This window comes from Rhinolophus sinicus, chromosome 2 (assembly GCF_057876585.1).
Source record: "Rhinolophus sinicus isolate RSI-liver-muscle chromosome 2, RSI-T2T, whole genome shotgun sequence".
NCBI classification, from domain to species: Eukaryota; Metazoa; Chordata; class Mammalia; order Chiroptera; family Rhinolophidae; genus Rhinolophus; species Rhinolophus sinicus.
In genome coordinates, this window is record NC_142502.1 from 15,072,349 (window position 1) to 15,095,819 (window position 23,471).

Genomic DNA, 23,471 nt, shown 5'->3' on the forward strand with positions numbered 1-23,471 from the left:
AATTGAAAAAAACTGGTATGTATTTGAGCTTAGCTGGTCTTTTTAGTAAAATTTGCCTACTACAAGAACTCATTTCGCTCGGACCACAAATTCACGTATGTATGTGCCAGTTTTCTAAGTCTTAAGGAGTCTTAAGGATTACATTACCTTGTAATGTTGTGCTAAATATTTGATTTACCTTTAAGTAGTAGAGCTTTACTTTGTATAATATGACCTAGTGTCTTTTTCCTTTCTCCTTACCTTTCTTTTAGGTGTTGGAGGTGCTTCTGAAAATGATGACCCTTCCAAAATGGTTATGGTTCTGGCAGCCACTAATTTTCCCTGGGATATTGATGAGGCTCTAAGACGACGTCTTGAGAAAAGAATCTACATTCCATTACCGTCAGGTATCTTCATGTGAATCTTGCTAGGAAGCTCATGTTAAGTCTTAGGTAGTTTCGCTTAAGAGATTTAAAAATTTGGTAATATCTTTAAGGGACAAACGTAGGATGTCTTTCTTTATTATATTAACTGGTTTGGCTATATCTAGAGTCTGAAAGCCTTGATACTAGGAAATTTAAAATTCAGTGAGGAATGGCTCTTACATTTTTAGGCAAATGAGCTGTGAGAGTTGGAAAACTCACAGAAAGTAGACTTCAGAAAAAATAACAGTCTGTGTATGTTGAAGGCTTACATTTTAAAATGTGTTTCTATTGTTAGCAAAAGGCAGGGAGGAGCTACTACGAATTAGTCTCCGTGAGCTGGAATTGGCCGATGATGTTGACCTTGCAAGTATAGCAGAAAACATGGAAGGTTATTCAGGTGCAGACATTACCAACGTGTGCAGGTATGAATTATTTTGGATGCATAGGTTGTTTTGTGGGTGTAAAATTATGAAGTGTTTATGCCAAATTAAGATAGATGAAGAATAGACACACATTATAGTCTACAGAGACAAGTTTTGGTTTTGTTAGTGTTAGCAGGTGTTGGTAAGACACTGGTGTGTCTTGCATGTCAGTGAGGAGTCTGCAGTTCATTTCAAAGCTACAAGTTTAAGAAGCTAATGTTAGAAGAGGTGTAAAGTAGAAAATCAATAATTATCTTGGATTTGAAAAATTAATGTTGGTGTATTTGTTTAATATACTGTTATGTAGGAACTATAATTGTGAAATAAATCGATTTGGCATACCCAAGTAGAGTACAATCCCATTTTCAGTGAAAATGTCCTAAATGTGATAGGAACAGCAGTTAAAAGAAAAAAGACTGCCTATAATCCCAGCTGATTCAAGTAAGTTTTGTCCTGGTCCAAGTATTAGCTCAGATTTTATTAGCAAGGTGCTGACTGCATTTGTTTTCTCATGTGGTCAGTATGAGGATCAGTGATACTGTGTGTGTATATAAAGCAGCTCTGTATTGCTGTCTCTTTGCACAAATGGTGGCTGCAATTAAAGGTAAAACTTGGTGAAAGAGGTACTTGAATCTGAAGTTTCTCCTTTAAAAAAAAAAAGCAAACCACTAAAATAGAAGGGGGAAAAGAGAAATCACCTAACTTGATCAGGTAGCATCTCCTACACATGTAGAAAATATGTAATTTTCTAGCAACAGGTTTTTATTCAACCAAAATACCACTTTTTTTTTTAAATTTAAAACCTAGGGATGCGTCCTTGATGGCAATGAGAAGGCGTATTGAAGGTTTGACTCCAGAAGAAATCCGAAATCTTTCAAGAGAAGAAATGCACATGCCTACAACTATGGAGGATTTTGAAATGGCTTTAAAAAAGGTTTCTAAGTCAGTATCTGCTGCAGACATTGAAAGATACGAGAAATGGATATTTGAGTTTGGATCATGCTAAGTTCTCACATGTAAACTGTGAGAAATCTGCCTTAAGTGTTTGAATAATTAAATGTAGTATTTCATTGCACTGAGTGCTATATTTTTTTAAACTTTCATAATGGTAAGATTTAAAAAAAAACTTATGATTCTGAATAAAGACAATTTTTTAAAGCTCCAAGCAGCCTGTTTTACTTTAGCATTACCTGGTTTCTTGTTCACTGACCACAAATGTTGCAACACAAATGCTGTTACTTAGTTTGGAAAACCATCTTTATCCACATTTCTCAGTATAGCATCTTCGTTTGTGGTTGCTCTTTCTTCTAGGGAGTAAGACTGGATCCAACTTCTTGGCTGCTGGTTGAAAACTATAGATTCCTGAACATTTTTACACAAGTAGCCAATTGAAACATGAACCGCACCTAGTGTGCCTTCCTGCCTCCCTTCTGTTAACGGTAACTTCCATTTCCTGGGAGATCTTTAAAGACCCTTCATTTTATCTACATACAACCTTACCTGCTTTTATTCTGCCTACATAAGCGAGGCAGCACTACAGGCAGGTAGCTGTTTCTAAGCCTGTGCTGCTCACTGTACTCCAATGAAATGCACTGACCCATTCATTCAAGGATACTAAGCATAATTCGAATAATAGTTAATGGTGTAAAAGTTAAATGAAATACGAGTTAATGGTATAAAATTTTAGGTAAGATTTCCATTTCTGATTGCTTGTAAAAAAAACACAAAACAATTTATTGTATCATCCCAACCATAGAAAACAGAGCCTCAAGGAGATTGAGTGTCTGTCATCGTCCCAAGTCCCAGTGGTAAAGAGAAAAGGCAGGATAGGAATCTGCTGACTGCAGAGCCTCCAACTGGCCATGTAGCCTCCTACACTGTCCTCCTTGCTAGAATCTGTAAGCTTATGCTCAGGGGATGGGATGAGACTCTGTCATCGTGTGGAGTTAGAAGTGGTGATGTCTAGCAATTGACAGAGTGAAGGAGGACATAAAGAAATAGTGTTGCTAGCTGGGTGACTTTAGGATCAAATTGTAAATTGCCATTCTATAATATGGAGATAGTACATTTCTCAGGGCTATTATTCCTTATTAAAAACAGCTAGGCAAAATGAAACATCATTCCTTCACTCTACTTACTTCCTGCCGTCCTTCCCCCATATCTATTTAGCCTAAATATAAAACGGTTTTAAAAACCAGTCATTGCTTAGTTGGACAATGTGTTTAAAATGATGGGTTGCAATAAAAAATTTTATTAATAAAACAAGAGAAAATATCACATGGAGTAAAGTATTGTATGTAATAGATCACACTGTAACATCATGTCAATATGGGTAATGGTTAAAAAAAAAAAGACCAAACCCTGTTGGAGGATAAATAGCATTACATTCAGAACCATAGGAAAAGTACATTGTAACTCCATGATATAGATGGACTCATGAACTGACCTAAGCCTTGTTTTAGCCAGGGCATGTGAAAGGAATATTGTATAGAAGTAATTCTCACCTGGGCAAAGTTTTCATACCAAAAAGACTACTTCTTTCCTCCAAAAAAATTTTAATTTAGAGTGAGAACATGTCCCTACTATTTTTAAATCCTGGTGCATTCAAGGTAAGTGGTCTTGGTACAGGACAAGCAAATCATGATATACTTCAGTGATTTTACACTGAGTCACATACTTAATATAAAGGCACATTTTACTGAATACAAAAATAAGTGTTAAGTTCTTGAGCTTTTAAATTAGAGTTTTATAAAGTGCTCTTCAGAAAGTCTTATATATTACAGTAATTAAGTGGATATAATTTCCTTAACAAAGGCACCTTGAAAAGTATTGGCACGTGGCATTGTGTCTTGTGTCTTACCTTTTTTTTTTCTTTTTGGTAATTTCAAAATTTTCTTCATGTCTTTTTTTTCCACTTTAAATTTTTCTTAACAGTTCATCATCTAAATAGCAATCCCTGTTAGAGAATAAGGTGAACTTCAACCTATTAAAGCTCAAGTTTTAGGAGTTGAGCAATTTCTGTGCTGTGTAAACTGTTCTTATTTTCAAGTGGCGAATTTAGAGCCAATACACTAATGCAGAGTCCATGATTTGAGCTGATGTTTTAAATACATGTTTTATCTCCAAGGTTTTCCGCTGTTTTCTCAGGACCATCTGTCACAGGTATAATATTAACTTTATCCAACTGAAGAACTCCTCTGAAATACAAAAATTAAAATCAAACACGTCCTATTTATAGTTTGGCAGTAAGATGGGGCTACTTCTAGGTAACAAATGTATACCTGGGGTTAGGTGCTTTTGCCTCATTTTATCTAGTGTATAATGGTTGTATAAACTCTGAGTCCAAAGTTCACCTTAAGCAAACTAACTGAGGGACTATGAAGGTCTAAGAGCAAGTTCCTTACCTGGTACCACAGAAAAGGACGGGGTAAATACAGATCTCCAAGGCAGAGAGAGCCCTACATACGTACAAGCTGGGCAAAAAGCTGGCCCAGGCAGCTTCCTAACGAGTCCTCACTGCTGGAATGCAAACTTAGATCTTTAGACAGCATTTCTTTAGTTACTAAAGCCCCTGATGAAAGACCTCTTTACACTGGATCCAAGACCCCGTGTTGCAAGTTCCATGTTATACCAATCAAACCATCAACAGAAGTTAGTCATTTATAAACCTGAACAAGCTGATTGTTAAAAGTTCACAAAGGAGAAACCAAGAATCGCTATAACATCACTTAAAAAGAACAATGGGGATATGAGACAGTTGCTCCAACCAGCTATCAAAGATTTTATTAAAACTGTGCTACTGGCAAAGAAATAAATAGATCAGTGGAAGAAGAAAGTCCAGAAACAAGACTAACATATATGGGGATTTAGTTCATAACAAAGTAACATTCCAACTCAACTGGCAAGTTACTAACAGAACAATGGCCTGTGTTTAAAAAACAAAATCAGAACTCTAGCTTAAACTATACACAAAAGTGATGGTAAAACATAAGTTTTAAGAAAACACGTAATTTTAAGATGGGAAAGGTCTACTTAGGAAAATTAAAAACCCTAGAAGCCATAAAGGAAAATCATGAATTGCTTTGACCACAAATGTAAAACTTCTGTGTGACACAGAATGCCATGAACAAGAGCAAAAGACAAATCGTAGTCTGAAATAAATTGTGTGTGTGTATAAATGGATGTATCACAAAGGTGCTTCCACATATGAATGATTACAAAAGGCAATACAATTGAAAAATGGGCACAGGTTGTAAGTAGGCATGTCACAGGAGAAACATACAGCCAATTATCACAAAGATGCTGGACTTAGCTAGACCTAGACTAGCAAAGATGCTGTTAAAAAGAAAATGCAAATTAAAATGAGATTATACTTCTGTCCACACAGTAGCAAAAACAAAAAAGACTATCAGGTGTTGAGTTGTTAAATACATAAAACCTTTCACCGAGTAATTTCATTTTTAGGAATCTTTCTACATAAACACCCATGTGCAGACACCTATATGTGCATTTAGGAATGTACACTACAGCATTATTGGAAATAACATGAAATTGGAAATGACCTAAATGCCTAATAGAGGAATGCTCATATTATGTCTTATCCACACTGTGGAACACTGTGCGGCCATAAAGAGAGTGAGTGGCCTCTATATGTATTGACAGGAAAGATCTTAAGCCCCTGGTGCCCAAACTGCACTGAGCCCCCGTGGGGTGGCACGACACCACAGAGGCACCACAGAGACTTTTAAAATTTCAAGGCTTCATGTGTAATACCAGCCTGAGTGCAGTTCACGGTTTCAACATCACAATGCACTACACATTCTTTTCAATGAAGTATCTTTGAAAAGTTGGATTTTGGGCAGTTACTCTGATAAAAACGAAATATTGTGCAAAAACTAGAGTTGAACAGGCAATGAGGGTGGCAGTGTCCAATCTGATTCCAGGCTAGGAGTACTGTGCAGTGCCCTACAGGCACACACATCCCATTAGGAAAAAGCTAGGAATTATATACAAATTTTATTTTCTTCCAATTTTTCTTCTGCCCTAGGTAGGGGCACCAGGAAAAAATTACTGGCACACTAAGAGTGCTATGAACCAAGAAAATTTGGGAATCTCTTGTCATAAGTGAATAAATCAATTTGCAGGGCAGTTAAGAGTCTAGATTGATAAATAATTCTAATTATTTAGTATACATTTACATCAATACACAGTTTGGATAAAAGATGTGCACCCGAACAGTCAAGGATTACCTTTAGGTATAAGAATTGAGTGACAGGAAAATGAAGAGGTGCTTTCACCGAATTGCTTTCAACATTTCTGTACTGATGAAATCTTTTACTAACAGAAAGTATCCTCAGTACAACTGCCACTGATAAAGCATATTGCAAATTTGGTTTTGAATTTTACAATGCATCTTTTCCCAGAGAGGAGCCCATAACAAAACATTTGGGAAAAGAACACAAAAATTTTACAACACTGTTTTCTATGCAGGTTTGCATAATAAAAAAAACCAAAAAAAAAAAACCTGAGCTTCTTGGCAGCCAAAGGAAAAAGGAAGAAACTGTTAAGTTTCAGAATTTTCATTATCAGAAAGAAATGGAAAATGTGAGTTCTTCACGGGAAACCCAGACTTAAAAGGCGGAAGGGGAACTCGTATTTCTTTACTCTGCAGGTACTTTGCTTACATTATGACTCTGATCTTTCATAATCTTCTAAGGGAGGCATTATTTCAATGTTAACAATGAAGAAATGGGAATGTCGAAGGCCTTATGACAAGCAAGAAAAAAGCGAATGTTTAAAATGGGTCTTGTTTTCTATAAATCCTATGTTCTCTTCAACGTAGTACAAATGCAATTTAGCTAAGCCAAAAATTGTGGTCATCTCTATTCTATTGATATTTACTTCTATTAAGACATTAAATGACTAACTTGTAAAGATGCTAACAATAAATTCATTTTTAAATTTATAAAATAATTTATTACTAAAAAAAATCAAGCTGTACAGAAGGGGAAAAAGTGAAAAGTCAATCTCTCTACCCCTGCTCTCATTCTCACTTATTAGAGAGAACTTATTTTCTTTTGACATTTGACAAATTTTCTATGCATTTATATACATATACACATAATACTTTTGTTTTACCCAAATGGGATCATACTGTTTTGCAACCCCTCCTTCCCCATCTAATAGATTTTGGACTTCTTTCCATCTCAGCATGCATACCTCTTTCTTTTACAAGTTGCACAGAATCCCACTGCATGTGTGGACCATTATTTAGTTAAGTCCCCACTGGTACACATTTCAGAGGTTTCTTCTTTTGCTTTTGTTTTCTGTTATGAGCAAATCTGCAGTGAATATCCTGCTATTCTTCTAAAGTTAACTTCATTTTAAATTAATACTTGGGGTTGGAAATGCATAGTGAAGCCCTCTTGTTTTGTTCTCCCTTATACACATTGCATTTTCCATTATAGATTTTTGTTTCCTTTCTCTCTCCAATGCATTTCAGGTTCTTAGAGAGTAGAGTTTATGTTATTCACATTTGAATCCCCAAGATGAGTGTCATGATCATAATAGGTACCAATGAATGTCTTTTGATTTTGTAAAGTTGGAAGATGGGCTAGGAAAAAAAAAAAGTTATTTGCCCTCCCACTTGTTTTACCCTTCCTAATTTTTATATTTTCTACTCTAAAATACAGTTAATAGAACCCAGAAATAAACTCACACCTATATGGTCAATTAATCGATGACAAAGGAGGCAAGAATATACAATGGGGTAAAGACAATCTCTTCAATAAATGGTGTTGGGAAAACTGGACAGACATATGCAGAAAAATGAAACTAGACTCCTTTCTTACACCACATACAAGAATAAACTCAAAATGGATTAGACTTAAATGAAAGACCTGAAACAAAATCGTAGACGAAAACATAGGCAGTAAACGCTTTGATATTACCCTTAGAAATATTTTTTTAAATATGTCTCCTTGGGCAAGGGAAGCAATAGGAAAGTCAACAAATGGGACTCCATCAAACCAAAAATGTTTTGCACAGCAAAGGACACCATCAACAAAACGAAAATAAAACCTACTGAATGGGAGAAGATATTCACCAATGATACAACTGATGAGGTTAATATCTAAAATATGTAAAGACCTAATAGAACTTAACACCAAACACAAACAAACAAAAAAGGCGATTAAAAAACGGGCAGAGGACCTGAATAGACATTCTCCAAACAGGACATAGAAATGGCTAATAGACATATGAAAAGATGCTTAATATCACTAACCATCAGAGAAATGAAAATTAAAACTACACTGAGATAACACCTCACACCTGTTAGAATGGGTATCATCAATAAATCAACATGTGTTGGTGAGGACGTGGAGAAAAGGGAACCCACGTGCACTGTTGGTGGGATTGCAAACGGGTGCAGCCACTACGGAAAACAGTTTGGAAGTTCCTCAAAAAAATTAAAGCTAGAACTACCATATGACCCAGTAATCTCACTTCTGGGTATTTATCCAAAGAAATCCAAAACAATAATTCGAAAAGATACATGCATCCCTATGTTCACTGCAGTGCTCTTTACAATAGACAAGGTATGAAAGCAACCGAAGTGTCCACTGATAGACGATTGGATAAAGAAGATGTGGTACATATATACAATTATCATTCGGAATATTATTCGGCCATAAAAGAGAATGAAATCTTATCATTTGAGAAAACATGGATGGACCTAGAGAGTATTATGCTAAATGAAATAAGTCAGAAAGAGAAAGAAAGACAAATACCATATGATTTCATTTATATGTAGAATCAAAAAAACAAAATAAATGAACAAAGAAAATAGAATCAAACTCATAGAGAACTGATGGTTGCCAGATGGGAGGGGATTTGGGGAACTGGGTGAAAATGGTAAAGGGATTAAGAAATACTAATTGGCAGTTACAAAATAGTCACGATGTAAAGTACATCATAAGGAATATAGTCAATAATAACCAACTATGGTGGCAGCTGGGTACTAGACTTATTGGGGCTATAACCTTGTAAGTTATATAAATGTCTAACCACAACGCTGTACACCTGAAACTAATACAATATTGAATGTCAACTGTAATTGAAAAATAAAAAAATTTTAAGTAAAAAAATAAAAAGCGAAAAATAACAGTAAATACAACGCAGTTTTTAAACATTAAAAATACTAATGTTTCAAAAAGAAATACTTACTTATATTCACAAACTGGGAAAAGCACCTTTAAGATGGTTATTACCACAGCTGCTCCTATAATTCCAACCACCATGACGTTCAGAAACATAAAGAACACTGGGAAAACACTGCTCCAGAACCTGCACAGGTCTTTTCTGAACGTTTCCATCCATTGACACATCACCTAAAAAAGGAGTTTTGATTAGATATGCAAGTTTCATTTGAGCTCTAAGAAACTAAAAATTATGTTTTAGTTTGGGGGTAATAATATTCCTTATCTTGATTGTGGTGGTGGTTACATGGATGTCTACACTTGTTAAATCTCATCTGTTTTAATAGGAGCATTTTATAAAGTTTTTTACAATTTTAAAAATTACATTCTAACAATACAGACATAGAAATATTACTAACCTTAACAATTATTTATACTGTTGTCTAACTATAAACCAAGTGCAAATAATCGCTAATTGATAAGAGGTAGGCGAGGCCACTTTACACAAAATGGGCCAGAGTGAACTATGTGTTTCCAGTAGTTGGAGGACAAGAAATGGAGAGAAAGACAAACACAGGATTAGCTCTTGGAACACATGGGGAGTTTACTGTGTATAAAAATGTTTCTACATTTAAAGGGTGAGAGAAGCAGCAGCAATGATGGCTTGGGCTTTAAAGACTGTCTGTCCTTAGGCTATCTAGCTCTCAGGGAAGTGGGGTAGGCAGGGTGAGGGTGCTAGAGCTTAGGCAGCAGTGAGTGACCTGGGTTTCTCCAGCAACCCCAAACAAGTAATCCCCATTTTCAGTGAGTACTTCTTCTAAGAATCATCTCTGGATTCTAACCACAGACCCTGCTCATTTAAATGGAAATTCTGCCGAGCAAAGGACCTAGCTAATATATACGGAAATAGCAGGATACTCTCTCTGGACAAGGGTTTCTGGGCGGGAATTCCTGCCCGTTCTTAGGAATTTTTTTGCTTTTCTGTTCCCAAATCCCAAGAAATAAACTGTTTTCTGTTCTCCACGATGAATCATTTCCACAAAGTGAAGGCTGATGCTACCGACCACCTGGGTTCAAGGAGCCAATTTTCCCGATTTCCTGACCAACTTTTCTTGGGATTCGGGAACGAGAAAGCGAAAAGAAAAAAAAAAATTCCCGAGAACGGGCAGGAATTCACGCCTGGAAACCCTACTCTGAACCCTTAATATTTCCCAGCCAGCAGTATAATGTCATTCGTAATATGTGAGTACATAGCAGGTGCCAATGCGTATTTACATTTGTACCCATCTTATTTATTAATCTTTACACCACCACATGAAATAGGCTCTACTTTATAGCCTACATGGGTGTCCCACTGTGCAGATAAAGAAAAAGGCCAGGAATTGGCCTAGATCATAACAGGTAAGTGGCAGAACCAGAATCCAAACCTAGGCAGTCTGACTCCAGAAAGTACACTCCTAACCAAGCGTGCTTAGTAACCGCCCAAGATCTGACAGCACCGTGCGTGCAAGGTAGTAGTCACAGAATAAACAGACACACGGAGATATGAGAAAGACTTAGGACCTGAAAATCCCCAACAAAATGAAATCCAGTGCCTTGATAATCATTATCTGACTATATTACTACTAAATGTAACTTGAAAAGGAAAACAGGATTACCTAAAAATATCACATTAAAACAGTGATGAGTTCATTATTAACGATGTCCCATGTTTCCAATCTGCATGGTTGCCACCTCATTTTAAATGCTAGTATCTCTTCTCTTCACCATAACCATAAATGCCTGTAACATAAAGATAATCCTAAACACCTGATTTACCTTATATGAAGATGGAGGCTCTGCTCTGAGAGGAGTTTCAGGTAATTTGCCAGGTAAAGCGTCTTCATCTACAGTGGTTTCCACATTCCTGATAAGATACTGGCTGGTGGTCTGCAATGAACTGACACTTTCTATTGAGGAGGAAGAGCCAAGTTACCAAAATGCTGGGGTCTCTCCCACGAGTCCTAAGATTACTAGACTAATAACATTTAGGACAGCAAGAACATAAATCTTTCCACGGAAGGAAAAAAATAAACCTATTTAATTATTCAGATTTAAATGCCAGAAAGGAGTCATAAACTAAGACAAGTTAAAAGGGAACTACAGCAGTTATGATTCTGTCACATAACAAGTCAAAGTTTTAAAAATTCTATGACTTCTTCTCCCTTTAAATGAACCTAAATGAACGATATTCTTATGATGCATTTTGTGATGATTCCCCAGAGTAAGAAATGGTAATTGCAGCAAAATGTTGCTTTGCAATCAGCATTGATCACATTCTATTAAGACTTAAAATAGATTCCTAAAGTCCTCAAATGAGTATATAAAGTAACACATGCTAAACAGCATTTTTGAAAGAAGCTCATTCCAAATATATTACTTATGATTAAAAAGCTACCAACTAAAGAAATAATTTCCTTACTACTTTAAATAATGGTCTTTTAAAGTACCTTTTTTGGAGAGACTGGGAAGGGTAAATACAATGTCATCATCTCGGGAAATGGAGTACAGCATGCTTTCTTCCAAAGGGAGCGTGTAGTTTGAATGCCTGAGTATTCCCTGGTTCTTAACTAAAATATCAATTTCAGTAACATCCTTTTGTTGAGCCTATAAAAAAATAATAAGCAATTACTCTCTAAATAATGGTACAACCCCATAAGAATTTAAAACTGAACTTTCCTCGCTGATTTCTGTCACTAAAAAATATGTAGTCACATAATTCCTCTTTATTCCCCACTCCCACTTTGAAGCATTTAATTTGCAACCTTAATCATATTCCTGTGTGCTGTAGCACTCACTTTAAGCTTGCGCTCAGTTCCATTTCATTTTCTTAGGCTTAGCCAGAAGAAATGGTAGCAGAGCTACGAACCAAATTCAATCTCTTCACTCACTTACTCTGTTTAATGATGTTCATATCATTTTAAAGCAATATAAACATGTACGAATGTGATCTTTTCTTAAAAATTAAGACTTCAAATGCTAAATAAATGCTAAAACAAGTAAAACCTTCTGAATGATTGGATACAGGCAACATTAGAGTACCTTTCTTCCTTATGAAGTCAGTAATAAATAACAAAATAATTGAACACATGCATAATACCTAACACAAATCTTTATAATTTAATTCCCAATTAATAAGCATATTGTCTTACTTGTTTTCCATCAATTTCTACTACCTCTTCTTGAATGACAATTAGTTGCAAACTGGAACCAGATGTCATAGGCCACTCATGAACTAAAATCCTTACACTGACAATTCCAAAATATTCTTTTTCCTCCAAATTTTCCAGATTTTCATTCTCCACTATAAAAAAAAAAAAGTAGTGACAGCTTTGAACAAAAAATGACACCATATCTGTTACTGAATTTGATTATTTTGATGACATTTACATTGAACAAGACAGCTGTAAACCAATTTCTTATGCTCTCTTCATCTCTGACCTCAGATTTATGAAAACAACAAAGACAACTTGACAAATCACTACAATGCTTATAGTCACTTGAAAAGGGAAAACTGCTTTACGGTCTTTGGATTTTGTATGAAACACTGTTTCCTATTCTTTTACACAGATTGTAAATGAGGAATCAACATGCCTTCACTATTCACAGATCAGAAGACAGAGTCAATGCCATGTTTTAGCAAAGTAAGCATGTTCATCCATCCATTCATTCATTCATTCATTCACAAAATCCAGTGACAGAAGGGGAAAGGATTGATCAAAATACTCAGTGTCCTTATTGTATGGAGAAGGCAGGAACAGGGGAGTGGGAAGGCCCTGTATTTACTCCCTACTAACAGACGATGGGATAGGAATAGGGTAGGATTCGCTACTGGCCATGTTCCTCGAGCTAAGAAGCTCCCAGCCCACCCCCATGGAGATGGGGTGTGGCACTTGCAGGTGGTCTATAGAGCTCATGGCTAGTCTATCAAAGCAGAAAGTGCTATAGAAAAAGATAAGTCAACGGATACCAATGAAATTGCCACAGAAGGAGCATTTAGTTTCTGTCCCTCAAAGGTTGTCATCTGAGGATTATTTGCCAAAAAGCAACCCAGATGGATATTCTGAGTGCAGACCCAGTGGTTTAAACTGATTCTGTATCTTTACAGGCCTATTCCTTTTATCTGGAATGCTCTCTGCATGTTACTCTCCCTAACTACATTTTTAAAATAAACTCCAACTTAGGTAGTTCTAGCTACCATAGCCCCACAATGCTGAGTTTATGCCCTTTTTTCTTTGTTTTTTTTTTAAAGCATTAATTTTCTTGCAGTGTAGCTTAGTTTATAAACCTGCGTCGACTAGCTGAGTTCCTCGGGAGTACGCATCAAGTTTATTGTTTTATAGCTTTTGTTGAACAGTGATTCCATCTGGAATTATAAACACATAATTTAAAATAAATATGCCCTCATAAATTATCAATAATGTTCAACTAGTAGTTCTAAATTCTAACTATGCATCAGAAACCACCAGGGAACAGTATAGATGCCAGGGCCTCACCTCAATCTTAATAATAAAATCTCTAGGGGGTATAGACCAACTTTTGTTAATTTGTTAAACAGGTACAGACATTTCTGTTGAGAACCAAGTGATCTAACCTTTTAGCTCAATCTAAGTTTTCACAAAACTCTTCCTTGACTTTACTGTTTCTGTTAATAAATCTGCTCTTCTTCAAGTTACCAAGGACAAAAGTTACTACGTTAGTTACCTGTAACTTCTTCACCCTCATTCTTTGAATCCAGTCAGTTGCTTCCTTTGGGCCATTTCAGCTCCAAAGCATCTCATACTTACATTTGCCCTTTCCATCTCCTATCTACCTCCCCACCCAGTATCGAGCTCATAGCTCATTAACTGCTTACTAGTAAACGAGTTACCTACCTATTCCCTCCTTCTTTAGTCCCTCCCCTTCAAACCATTCACACAATAGGTTAATCTTACCATAATATATTTTGACTATACAGCCTCCTTGCTCAAACACCTTCCTATAGCGTTTTGGTAATTCTCTGAATGGTCCTTCTTCTTCAGGCTCCTTATGGTAACCCTTGGGGCTCCTCTCTCTCTCGTCTGCCTAACCTCCCTCATATCCTCCATGGCTCGTAACTGTACAACTCCCCCTCTCTCATGATCCATCTCAGAGTTTTCATGGCCTGTTATAACCTATCAGTCTCCCTTGTGGAACAGTGGGCTCCTCGTCCGATTATCTGTATGCCCAAAAGCTAGTGCACTAGGGCGCAGAAGAGTCAATGGATGAGGAAATTCAGTCATATAAGTACATCAAAGTGGCGATTCTTCAACCCCCAAATCTGGTACCCATGCTGCAGAATAAAATTAAATTAAAAACAACAAAAGCCCTTCATATTCTTACTTCCCCTACTGTGTAAGGCAGCTTTCAAAAATGGCCCTCAATGATCTCTGCCTCCTGGTATTCATGCCCTTGAGTAATTCCCTCTCATTAAGTGTGGGCTGGACCTAGTGACTTGTTTCTAACAAACAGAATACAGCAAAAGTGATGGAATGTCACTTCTATGATTAGATTATAAGAGACTGGACTTCTGTCTTGCTATATTTTCTAAAGTTTATGCCGACATAAACTTTAAAAGTATTGCGAGTAATGGGTTCAAGAAAATGGATGATAAAATAGAGAATTTCACCAGAAAACTATAAGCCAGTAAGAAAAAAAAAAGAATGAAATAGAAGTCCTAGAAGTAAAGTCCAATAAATGAAATTAACTAATTAGACAGATGATAAATTTGTGTGCTAGAAGGATAGAAAGAAAAAAGGATAGGAAAAAAAAAAACACCAGAAAAGAGTGTCAGATATACATGGAAGCTTGTGAAAGGGTCAAACGTGTAAATAAAAAGCAAGAAGGGAATAAGAAAGGATGGGGAAGTAGCATTTGTTGAAAAGATAATGGCTAAAAACTTCCCCAAACTGACAAAAGACATTAAAGTCACAGACTAAAGAACCCCACAGCTGGGCATATCAGAGTAAAGCTACTGAAAATCTAAGACAAAGAGAAAAGAAAGTCTTAAAAACAACCAGAATTAAAAAACAAACAAACAGAAAAATAGTGTATTATCCTCCATGGAGCAATGACACACACTAATTCTCAACAGAAAGTGCAGAAATGAGAATACGATGGAAACTAGTCTTTGAGGTGCTGCTACTCTATGCTTCCATACCCAGTAAAAGTTCCTCCTAAAAGGAAGCCATAGTAAAGATGTTTTCAGACAAACAAAAGCTCAGATAATTCATTGCTAACAAATCTGCACTAAAAAAATTGTAAGGGGAATGCTTTAAGCAGAGGGAAAATGACGCCAGAGGGGAACACAGATTCAGGATGGAATGCAGAGTGAAGGCAAGGGTTACTGTGAGGGTAAACACAAATGAATTACTGAACTATAGGAAACAATAAGAATAACGAGGTTGCATAGGGTTTCAGAATACAGAGTTAAAATGCATGACAATAACAACACAAAACCAGAAAGGGGATAAGTGGAGTTTAGGGGCCGGCCCGGTGGCTCAGGCGGTTAGAGCTCCGTGCTCCTAACTCCGAAGGTTCGATTCCCACATGGGCCAGTGGGCTCTCAATCACAAGGTTGCCAGTTCAATTCCTCGAGTCCCGCAAGGGATGGTGGGCTCTGCCGCCTGCAACTAAGATTGAACACGGCACCTTGAGTTGAGCTGCCTCCCGAATGGCTCAGTTGTTGGTTGGAGCGTGGACTCTCAACCACAAGGCTGCCAGTTCAATACCTCGACTCCCACAAGGGATGGTGGGCAGCGCCCCCCTGCAACTAAAATTGAACACGGCACCTTGAGCTGAGCTGCCGCTGAGCTCCCGGATGGCTCAGTTGGTTGGAGCGAGTCCTCTCAACCACAAGGTTGCCGGTTCGACTCCAGCAAGGGATGGTGGGCTGTGCCCCCTGCAACTAGCAACGGCAACTGGACCTGGAGCTGAGCTGCGCCCTCCACAACTAAGACTGAAAGAACAACAACTTGAAGCTGAACAGAACCCTCCACAACTAAAATTGAAAGGACAACTTGACTTGGAGAAAAGTCCTGAAAGTGCACACTATTCCCCAATGAAGTCCTGTTCCCCTTCCCCAATAAAATCTTAAAAAAAAAAAAAAAAATGGAGTTTAAATGTTGTAAGGTTCTTGCATTGTTTGGAAAATGATAAAGGTGCTAGTTTATTTATTTATCTATTTTGGTAACTTACAAAAATTATTTTTTCAGTTACAGGTGACATTCAATATTACTTTAGTTTTAGGTGTACAGCATAGTGGTTAGACATTTATGTAATTTATGCAGTGATCCTCCTGACTAATCTAGTACCCACCTGGCACTATACATAGTTGTGCATCGTTATTGACTATATTCTCTACTATGCTGCACGTTACATCCCAGAGACTATTTTGTAACTGCCAGTTTGTATCACTTAATCCCTTCTCCTTTTTCACCCAGCTCTCAAAGACCTCTCTCCTCTGGCAACCAGCGGTTTGTTCTCTGTATCTATACGGACCTCAAAGGTAATCTAAAAAACCAATAAGATAAACGAAAATCATAGAAAACAAACAAACAAACAAACAACCCAGAGGAGGGAAAAACGGAGAAGAAAAGGAACACAGAATCGGTGGGACACAAACAGGAAACAAATAATTAAGATGAAGACTTAAATCCAGATATATCAATTATTAATGTAAATAAATTAAAATTCCAACTAAAAATCAGATTGACAGACTGAATTAAAAATAAAAGCCCACAAGTATATGCTGCTTATAAGATATTCACTTTAACTGTAAAGACCCAAAATACTGAAAAAAAAAGAAATATACCATGTAACAATCCACTTCCCTCCCCTCTGCCCAGCCAAAAAGCAGTTATTTCTAAAATAATATAGATAAAGCTGATTTTAAGGTAAGAACATCACCAGACATAAAGAAGGTTACATTATAATGATAAAAGAGTCTACCAGGAAGATAGACAAAACAGTTCGAAATCTGTATGGATTTAGTATTATTGTATCAAAATAAAGCAAAAGTTGATGAAACTGAAAGGAGAATAGACAAATCTACACAGTGGAGATTTTAACATATTATTCTCAGTTATAGCTAGAGTAAGCAAACAAACAAGAAAATCAGTAAGTCCATAAGACTGAACAACATGATTAATAAATTTGACCTGACATAAATAGAACATCATATCCAACTAATTATACATTTTGCTTTCTTTTCAAGTACATGTGGAAAGCAACATTTACTAAAACTGACCATATGCTAAGCCATAAAGCAAATCTTTAATTTCGAAGGGTTAAAATTGTACACAGTATATCTCTGATGATAGAGGTGGAATCAGTAAAACAAAATCCCAAAATGTTTGGAAATTAAACAGTATACTTGTAAAGAATATACTTGACAAGAAAATATCACAACAAATAATTAGAAAATAATACTAATTTATAACAAATGAAGCATAGGCTGCAAGTGCTAGAGAAAAATTTACTGCCTTAAATGCACATATTAAAATAGGTAATAAGAATACTATACATATTTCTCATATTCTTTATTTCATTCAAATAATAAGGTACATTCCAATGTAACATAGTTGCTTGTCTTTAAACAACTCAAGACTATTAAAAGTTAAAAAGAAAAATGTTACACAGGCATAGGAGTAGAAGCAAGAGGCAAACTAGAGAATCAGACAATTCATTTTTTCTTTTTTACAACTGTGACAAGCACTTCCCAGGATTTTGCCTCTTGCTTGTAAATCTCTTGTGTTCTATCTCTTTGCACAGTCTTACATTGATATCAACCTGCTAGAAATGCAGTTCCATCAACGCCAACCTCATGAAAGAGAAAATGTAGGTGTGTCAGAAATAACCAATGGGAAGCAGAAATAGTTTTAGACACACTAGCAATGATTTAATTATTAAAGTGGAAATATATAACATCCAACAATTGTGTTTTACTAAGTTAGTATTATTAAAAACAGAACAATTATGAAATAATTTAGCTTTACTCACCTATCAACGTCTGACAGCTTATTCGGGTTACACCACTATTTACTGGGAAGTCATTTACATAGACTTGTCCACTCTGATAGGTTATGTTAAGAAGAACCTTAAAATAAAGCAGCATATACGTTATGGTTTATAAATGACAAACCCTTCATATCAAAAATACATTATCTAACTAAATTAGGTGTGCAGGTAAAAATAAAATAGGCTGCATAATACTTAGCTAGGTAGTATATGTTAAAAACAATCAAAGGACACAAACCTGTTCTTCAGTTACCTCCCCATCATCATTCAGGGTAGTTACATTAATTCTAATGCTGTCCTGCAAAACAAATATTATATAAATTGAATAGGTATAAATTTCATGAATTGAAATAATTCAGTTCTTTCTGTTCCCCTCAATTATATTTATTGTATAATCACTGATGACAGTAAAAGAACGTTTTTAAAAACCCATCATTTTCATTGTTACAGCCTTATTCACAATTCCAGTTTTTCATTTTCTATATACTTTTTCCATTTAATTTTAAATACATCACATATATGAGAATATAATATGCAAATCTAGTTTAAAGATTAACACTCATGTACCTACTACCTAGGTTAAAACCTAGAATATCATTCACACCTTAGAAGTCCCCTGCATGACCCTCTCTGTCCTATTCTCTTCCCTCCCCTTAGAAAGAATCCCTATACTGTCTGCCAAGTCATTCATTTCTTGCTTTTCTTTATAGTTTTACTACCTGTGTATCTCTCTCTAAATATATTGCTTAGTTTTATCTGTTTGAGACTTATATAAGTGGGATAATATTGTATTCTTCTAGAACGTTTTTATCTAAAATTGTTGATACATGCAGATGTAAACATTTATGTACAGTATAATATTCCATCAAATAATTACAAATTTACTTATTTGTTCTACTACCATTGGACATTTGAATTGTTCCCAACTTTTTGTTTTCATAAACAAAGTTGCTCTAACCCTTCTTAAATTGTCCCCCCTAGTGCCTGTGGGCAAGTATGTACAGCGCACAACCAGTGTTAGTGCCTCCCAAGATACGCTCAAAAGTGATCCAAGCCAATATTTAAGTTCACTGATAACACGCTTTCTATAGAGAAGAAAGCAATTATTCTAAGAAGTATTCACCACTGGTCACAGGAATTGCAACTTGTCATTTGTAAATCAAATTTTTCTCTAAGTTTATTCATACTGTTATCCCAGAATAAAAACAATACTCCTCTCTAATACTTTTCCCTTGGGGTAGTCTTAACTTTGAAAATAGAAAAGTTATTCATAAACATCAAAATAATATACAAATGTATTTCTTAGTACTGTGACTATCCCCAATACTTTATATATTTCCAACAAATGAGACGACTGAAGTGATTTTATGAAGTTGAGTTGATTCCGACAAAGGAACAGGATTCTAACTTGTAAGGCTCATACCATACAGTAAGCTGACTTTGGTACACTTCCCAACTCCCACAGGGGCCCAGGCAGCTTTTGAACTCATGATTCCTCAGAACCAGCCTGGCTTTCTCCTAGCCCACTCAAATCTAGAATTAAGCTAGAACCAATATACTCATCTCTAATAAGCCATCAAGTTAGTGGCTATATTGTTTTGTGTACAAATTTCAGCCAAGTTCCTCTTTCCAACTGGAGAATCTGTTCATTGTAGACTATTGTTCTTCTATTAATAATAGTCCAGACGGAGATAAGCCTCCAATGATGGTTTCTAAGAAAACTTTTTATAGCTTCTTCCTTTCAGTAATAAACATACACTATATTAATAATTTACTACACTTACAAATATTACTTGCCTAGTAGAATATAGGGTTTGTAAGCAACAATTAAAAATATAGCATGCTATATTTTCTAGAGAATCAAATTCAATTCTCCTTGGCCCTTCTGTATGTTTTCATTTAAGAGACCAATCCCTTATTACCTCCCGACCGGGAAGTTCAGAGTTAGGTCATATTTGTTTCTCTTCCTGAGAACCTGACTGAACTGGAAGTTCAGGTTTAAGAGCCAAGGTGATGGATACTGAGAAAGTCGGTGGCAGAACTGAAATTTCCCCCATCCAATTTCAACCCTTCATTCACAAGATATACAGGTATTCACATAACAACAGTAGTCCAGGGCTTCTGTCATGGAAAGAACAGAGAAGACACCATCACTGCACAAGTGACTAGAATGAATGCTCTGTACATTTGAAATTTTTCACTTTAAATAAAACATTGAAAAAGTTTAGGTCAACAGGCTTCAGCTTCCCATATAAACATTACCAAGGAATGAGATTCTCCTTCCAACTGCTCAGCATTCATTTAATCTATGAAATTGAATTTAGATCTGAACTTTCCAAAAGTGGAATGAAGGGGTAAGAAGGGAGAATTGAAATGATGAACTCACTAAGAGCTCCTAGTGCGGTGTATTTTCTGCTTGCAGTCAAAATGCATTTTTCTGATTATAGGGACAGACTCAAATGTCTTTTGCATTCAGAAGTGACTATAATGAATCTTTAAATTTGGAAAGGGGGAAAACAATGTCTTATTTGAACTTTAGGAATTATTTCATTTTTATTTGGTCTCTTAGTGTTTGCCCATCACATCACAGTGATATTTTTGACCAGTTTCAACTGTGGTCCACATAAAATTTCAGATGTAAGTGGTTTTAGGGCTTGTATTGTGGCTTCTTGGAATGCTCCAGCAGAACTGAAACACATATGCTCATTATTTCTGTACCCAGGGAGTGTAATGTCATAACTCTATAAAAAATTAAAAGTAAAAAGTGACATTTATAGTGTCACTCATCCCTGAATTTAGAGTATTCAAGTCTTGACTAGTAGAAAAAGGTGTCTTTCTATTCTGGGAAAACTTGCATTTTAAAATCTTCAAACTTTTCCCTACTATACATTCGACTGATGAAAGGCAAACACTGGTTTACGTCAGAACGACTCCACGGCAAAAAAAGGTAAGAACCAGCCAACCAGCCACCCTAAGTACAAGGATGCAGTGGTTCTCAAACGCTAGGCAACCTCAGTATCATCTGGAGGGCTTGCTGAAACACTGCTGGGCCCCCACCCCAGAGCGTTGGATTAGTAAATTTCTAACAGATTCCTCGGGGATCCTGGTGCGGCTGGTTCCCCCATGCTCGAAGAGCCATTTCTCTAACATCACCCGCCAAAGGGACGACGTCGGACTAAGCGTTGGGTCTTCATCTCTCCTTCCGTGGTCCCCTCGACCCGGCGCGCACCCCGGAGCCCTGCATGCCGGGGGAAGGCAGTCGTTCCCGCTGCCGCCGGCCGGAGTAAACAGTGGCCTGGAATCGCTCTCACTCTCTCTCCCAGAGCAAATGCTACCTTTCCCGAGCACATAAACACTGCCTTGCCCCAGTGCCCGGTTCTACTCCAGGAGGAGCCATTACAAAGGCTGAGATCACTTAGTGACCTCGTACTTTCGACGGCAAGACCCCGTTCGGGTGGCAACAGTTTGGTCTGCGTAAGAATCTCTGAGTTTCGCGGAAACAGACTTAACAACACACTGAAAGCCCCCTTTCGGACCCCCTTCCACACCGCCCCCATTTCCTTGGGTGCTTTTCCCCACTCCTCCTTTGGAGGCCCGGACCCCAGCCCATGGCCTGCCGGCCAGAGGTCAAACACGTCGATGGAGATGCCGCGGTTCTACGGCCCCAGCCTCCCCGGAGGGTCCGGACCGAGGAGTAGCCGCGCCACGCCCGCCCTGCCCTACCTTCGGGGCTCGGGGCGGCGGCGGCGGCGGCTCAGGGGTGCCAGTCTTCAGCCACCCGGCGGCCGGCAGCGCCGCGATCAAGAGAAGCCGGAGGGCGAGCAGGGACACTCGAACGCCCTCCATCTTGGACTGGCCAGAAGCAGCGGGAGGCAGTACCGGGAAGGCCGGATCGGACCGCGGGGTTCATGGGGGCGGGGCCTGGAGGGCGGGGCGGGCCTCTGAGGGCTTGAGAGCCGCGCACCGCGCACGCGCGCCGCCGCACCGGGTCGTGGGGCGAAATCAAGTCAAAAAAGGTGCGATTTCGTTGTTAGACCGGTGCTCGGGGTTGGAGAGGATTTCCCCACCTAAACCAGAGTAAGCTTTTTCGTTGTCATTATTCTAAAATTAGTAATATACTCTATATACACATAGCTATATTTATGTGTATATGTATTTAGCTATTCTGTAAAATGAAAATAATGGTAGTATATCGGAACACTGTTGCACATTAAAAATAAGATGTATTCGGGTGTTTACCGGGGAAATTTTATTAAATCGGTAGTTCTCACCCCGTGCTGGGTGAGAACCCGCGCATGGGAATTGCCTGGACAGTTTTAAAATTTACTGACGGGGGTTTTCCGGGGCACAGAACTTCCGATTTAATTACATAGTTTGGGCTGCGGCTCTGGCATTGGTAATTTTTAAAGTTCCCCAAGTAATTTATTGTGACAAGGTTGAGGATCAACCACTCATTAAATGTTCAACATTCAGCAGATCACTGGGGATGGCTTGGGAATAACACTATCAACTGGAAGGCAGTCCACCTGGGCTCTGTCTTGGTGTAGAATTAACCCCTGGTCGTTGGCAGAATGTAATTTATGAGACTCAACAAGAATATCCAGAGAAAAGATTTATTGAAAGTTGGAGGGGGGGGGGGAGAGAGAGAGAGAGAGAGAGAGAGAGAGAGAGAGAGAGAGAGAGAGAGAGAGAGAGAGAGGCAAAAATTTAACCAGGGCAGAGTCCTGTAGGGGACAGCTGCAGCAGTGAGGAGTGCTGGGGTTTTATATTTTACCATGCAGGATGTAGGGTGCTTGTCACCTTGCAGGGGCGCTGCTGTTAAAATTGTCTTCTGGTGGGAACTGTCCTGTTCCCATCTATGATGGACGTTAGCTTGCAGGGGGTTGCTGTTGGACTGGGAACCGTTCTGTTCCCATCTATGATGGGTGATTGTTAGTTTATAGGGGTTGCCCTACTATTTTGTTCCCACCTATGATGAATGTAAGGTGCTTGTCAGCCTGCAGGTGCTGTGCTGACCAGGGGAATCAGAGCCAGTCCCCTTAGCCCACAAGCTCACTCCTGTTAACTCCTTGCCTGTCCCATCCTGCCAGCTCGCAAGCCCACTCCCATTAACTCTTTACTTGTCTCATCAGGCTCTAGGGGCCTTTCTAGTCATTTTCTTAATCTACAAAATGAAGATGATAGACTTTTTTCCCTCCTTTCAAATTAAAAAAAAGTATGAAACCATCTAAAAAGCAGAGAATGCCAAGAAAGTCAGGCATTTCAGATTAACCGAATTGCATATCGATTGAGAAGAATCTGGAGACGCTGCCATTCAGGCAGAATAAGAAACAGTCTTTTTTTAAAAATAAAACTTTTGATATGAAAAAGAA

The 23,471-nt window shown here is 37.7% G+C and overlaps 2 protein-coding genes across 4 annotated transcripts in view; one reads left to right on the top strand and one right to left on the bottom strand.

The window, feature by feature from the left end:
• Positions 1-1,991, top strand: part of KATNA1 (katanin catalytic subunit A1) — a 29,917-nt gene extending 27,926 nt beyond the window's left edge. For 2 of the 3 annotated variants that reach the window (XM_019746941.3, XM_019746938.3), the window contains exons 9-11: positions 252-386; positions 700-826; positions 1,634-1,991. In XM_019746941.3, the coding sequence (XP_019602500.2) occupies positions 252-386; positions 700-826; positions 1,634-1,832 (461 nt within the window). In that variant the 3' untranslated portion in view covers positions 1,833-1,991. The remainder of the gene's footprint in view (positions 1-251; positions 387-699; positions 827-1,633) is intronic. The other variant, XM_074333699.2, reaches the window with a different exon arrangement.
• Positions 1,992-3,057: 1,066 nt separating this feature from the next.
• GINM1 (glycosylated integral membrane protein 1) lies at positions 3,058-22,007 on the bottom strand. Its single transcript, XM_019746942.3, has 8 exons — positions 21,823-22,007; positions 18,338-18,397; positions 18,082-18,178; positions 12,216-12,367; positions 11,514-11,670; positions 10,843-10,973; positions 9,053-9,216; positions 3,058-4,023 (listed from the first exon to the last, which is right to left on the bottom strand). Exons 1-8 carry the CDS (start codon positions 21,943-21,945, stop codon positions 3,930-3,932), a joined length of 978 nt encoding a protein of 325 aa, XP_019602501.3. The 5' UTR covers positions 21,946-22,007; the 3' UTR covers positions 3,058-3,929.
• Between the last annotated feature and the right edge of the window lie 1,464 nt (positions 22,008-23,471).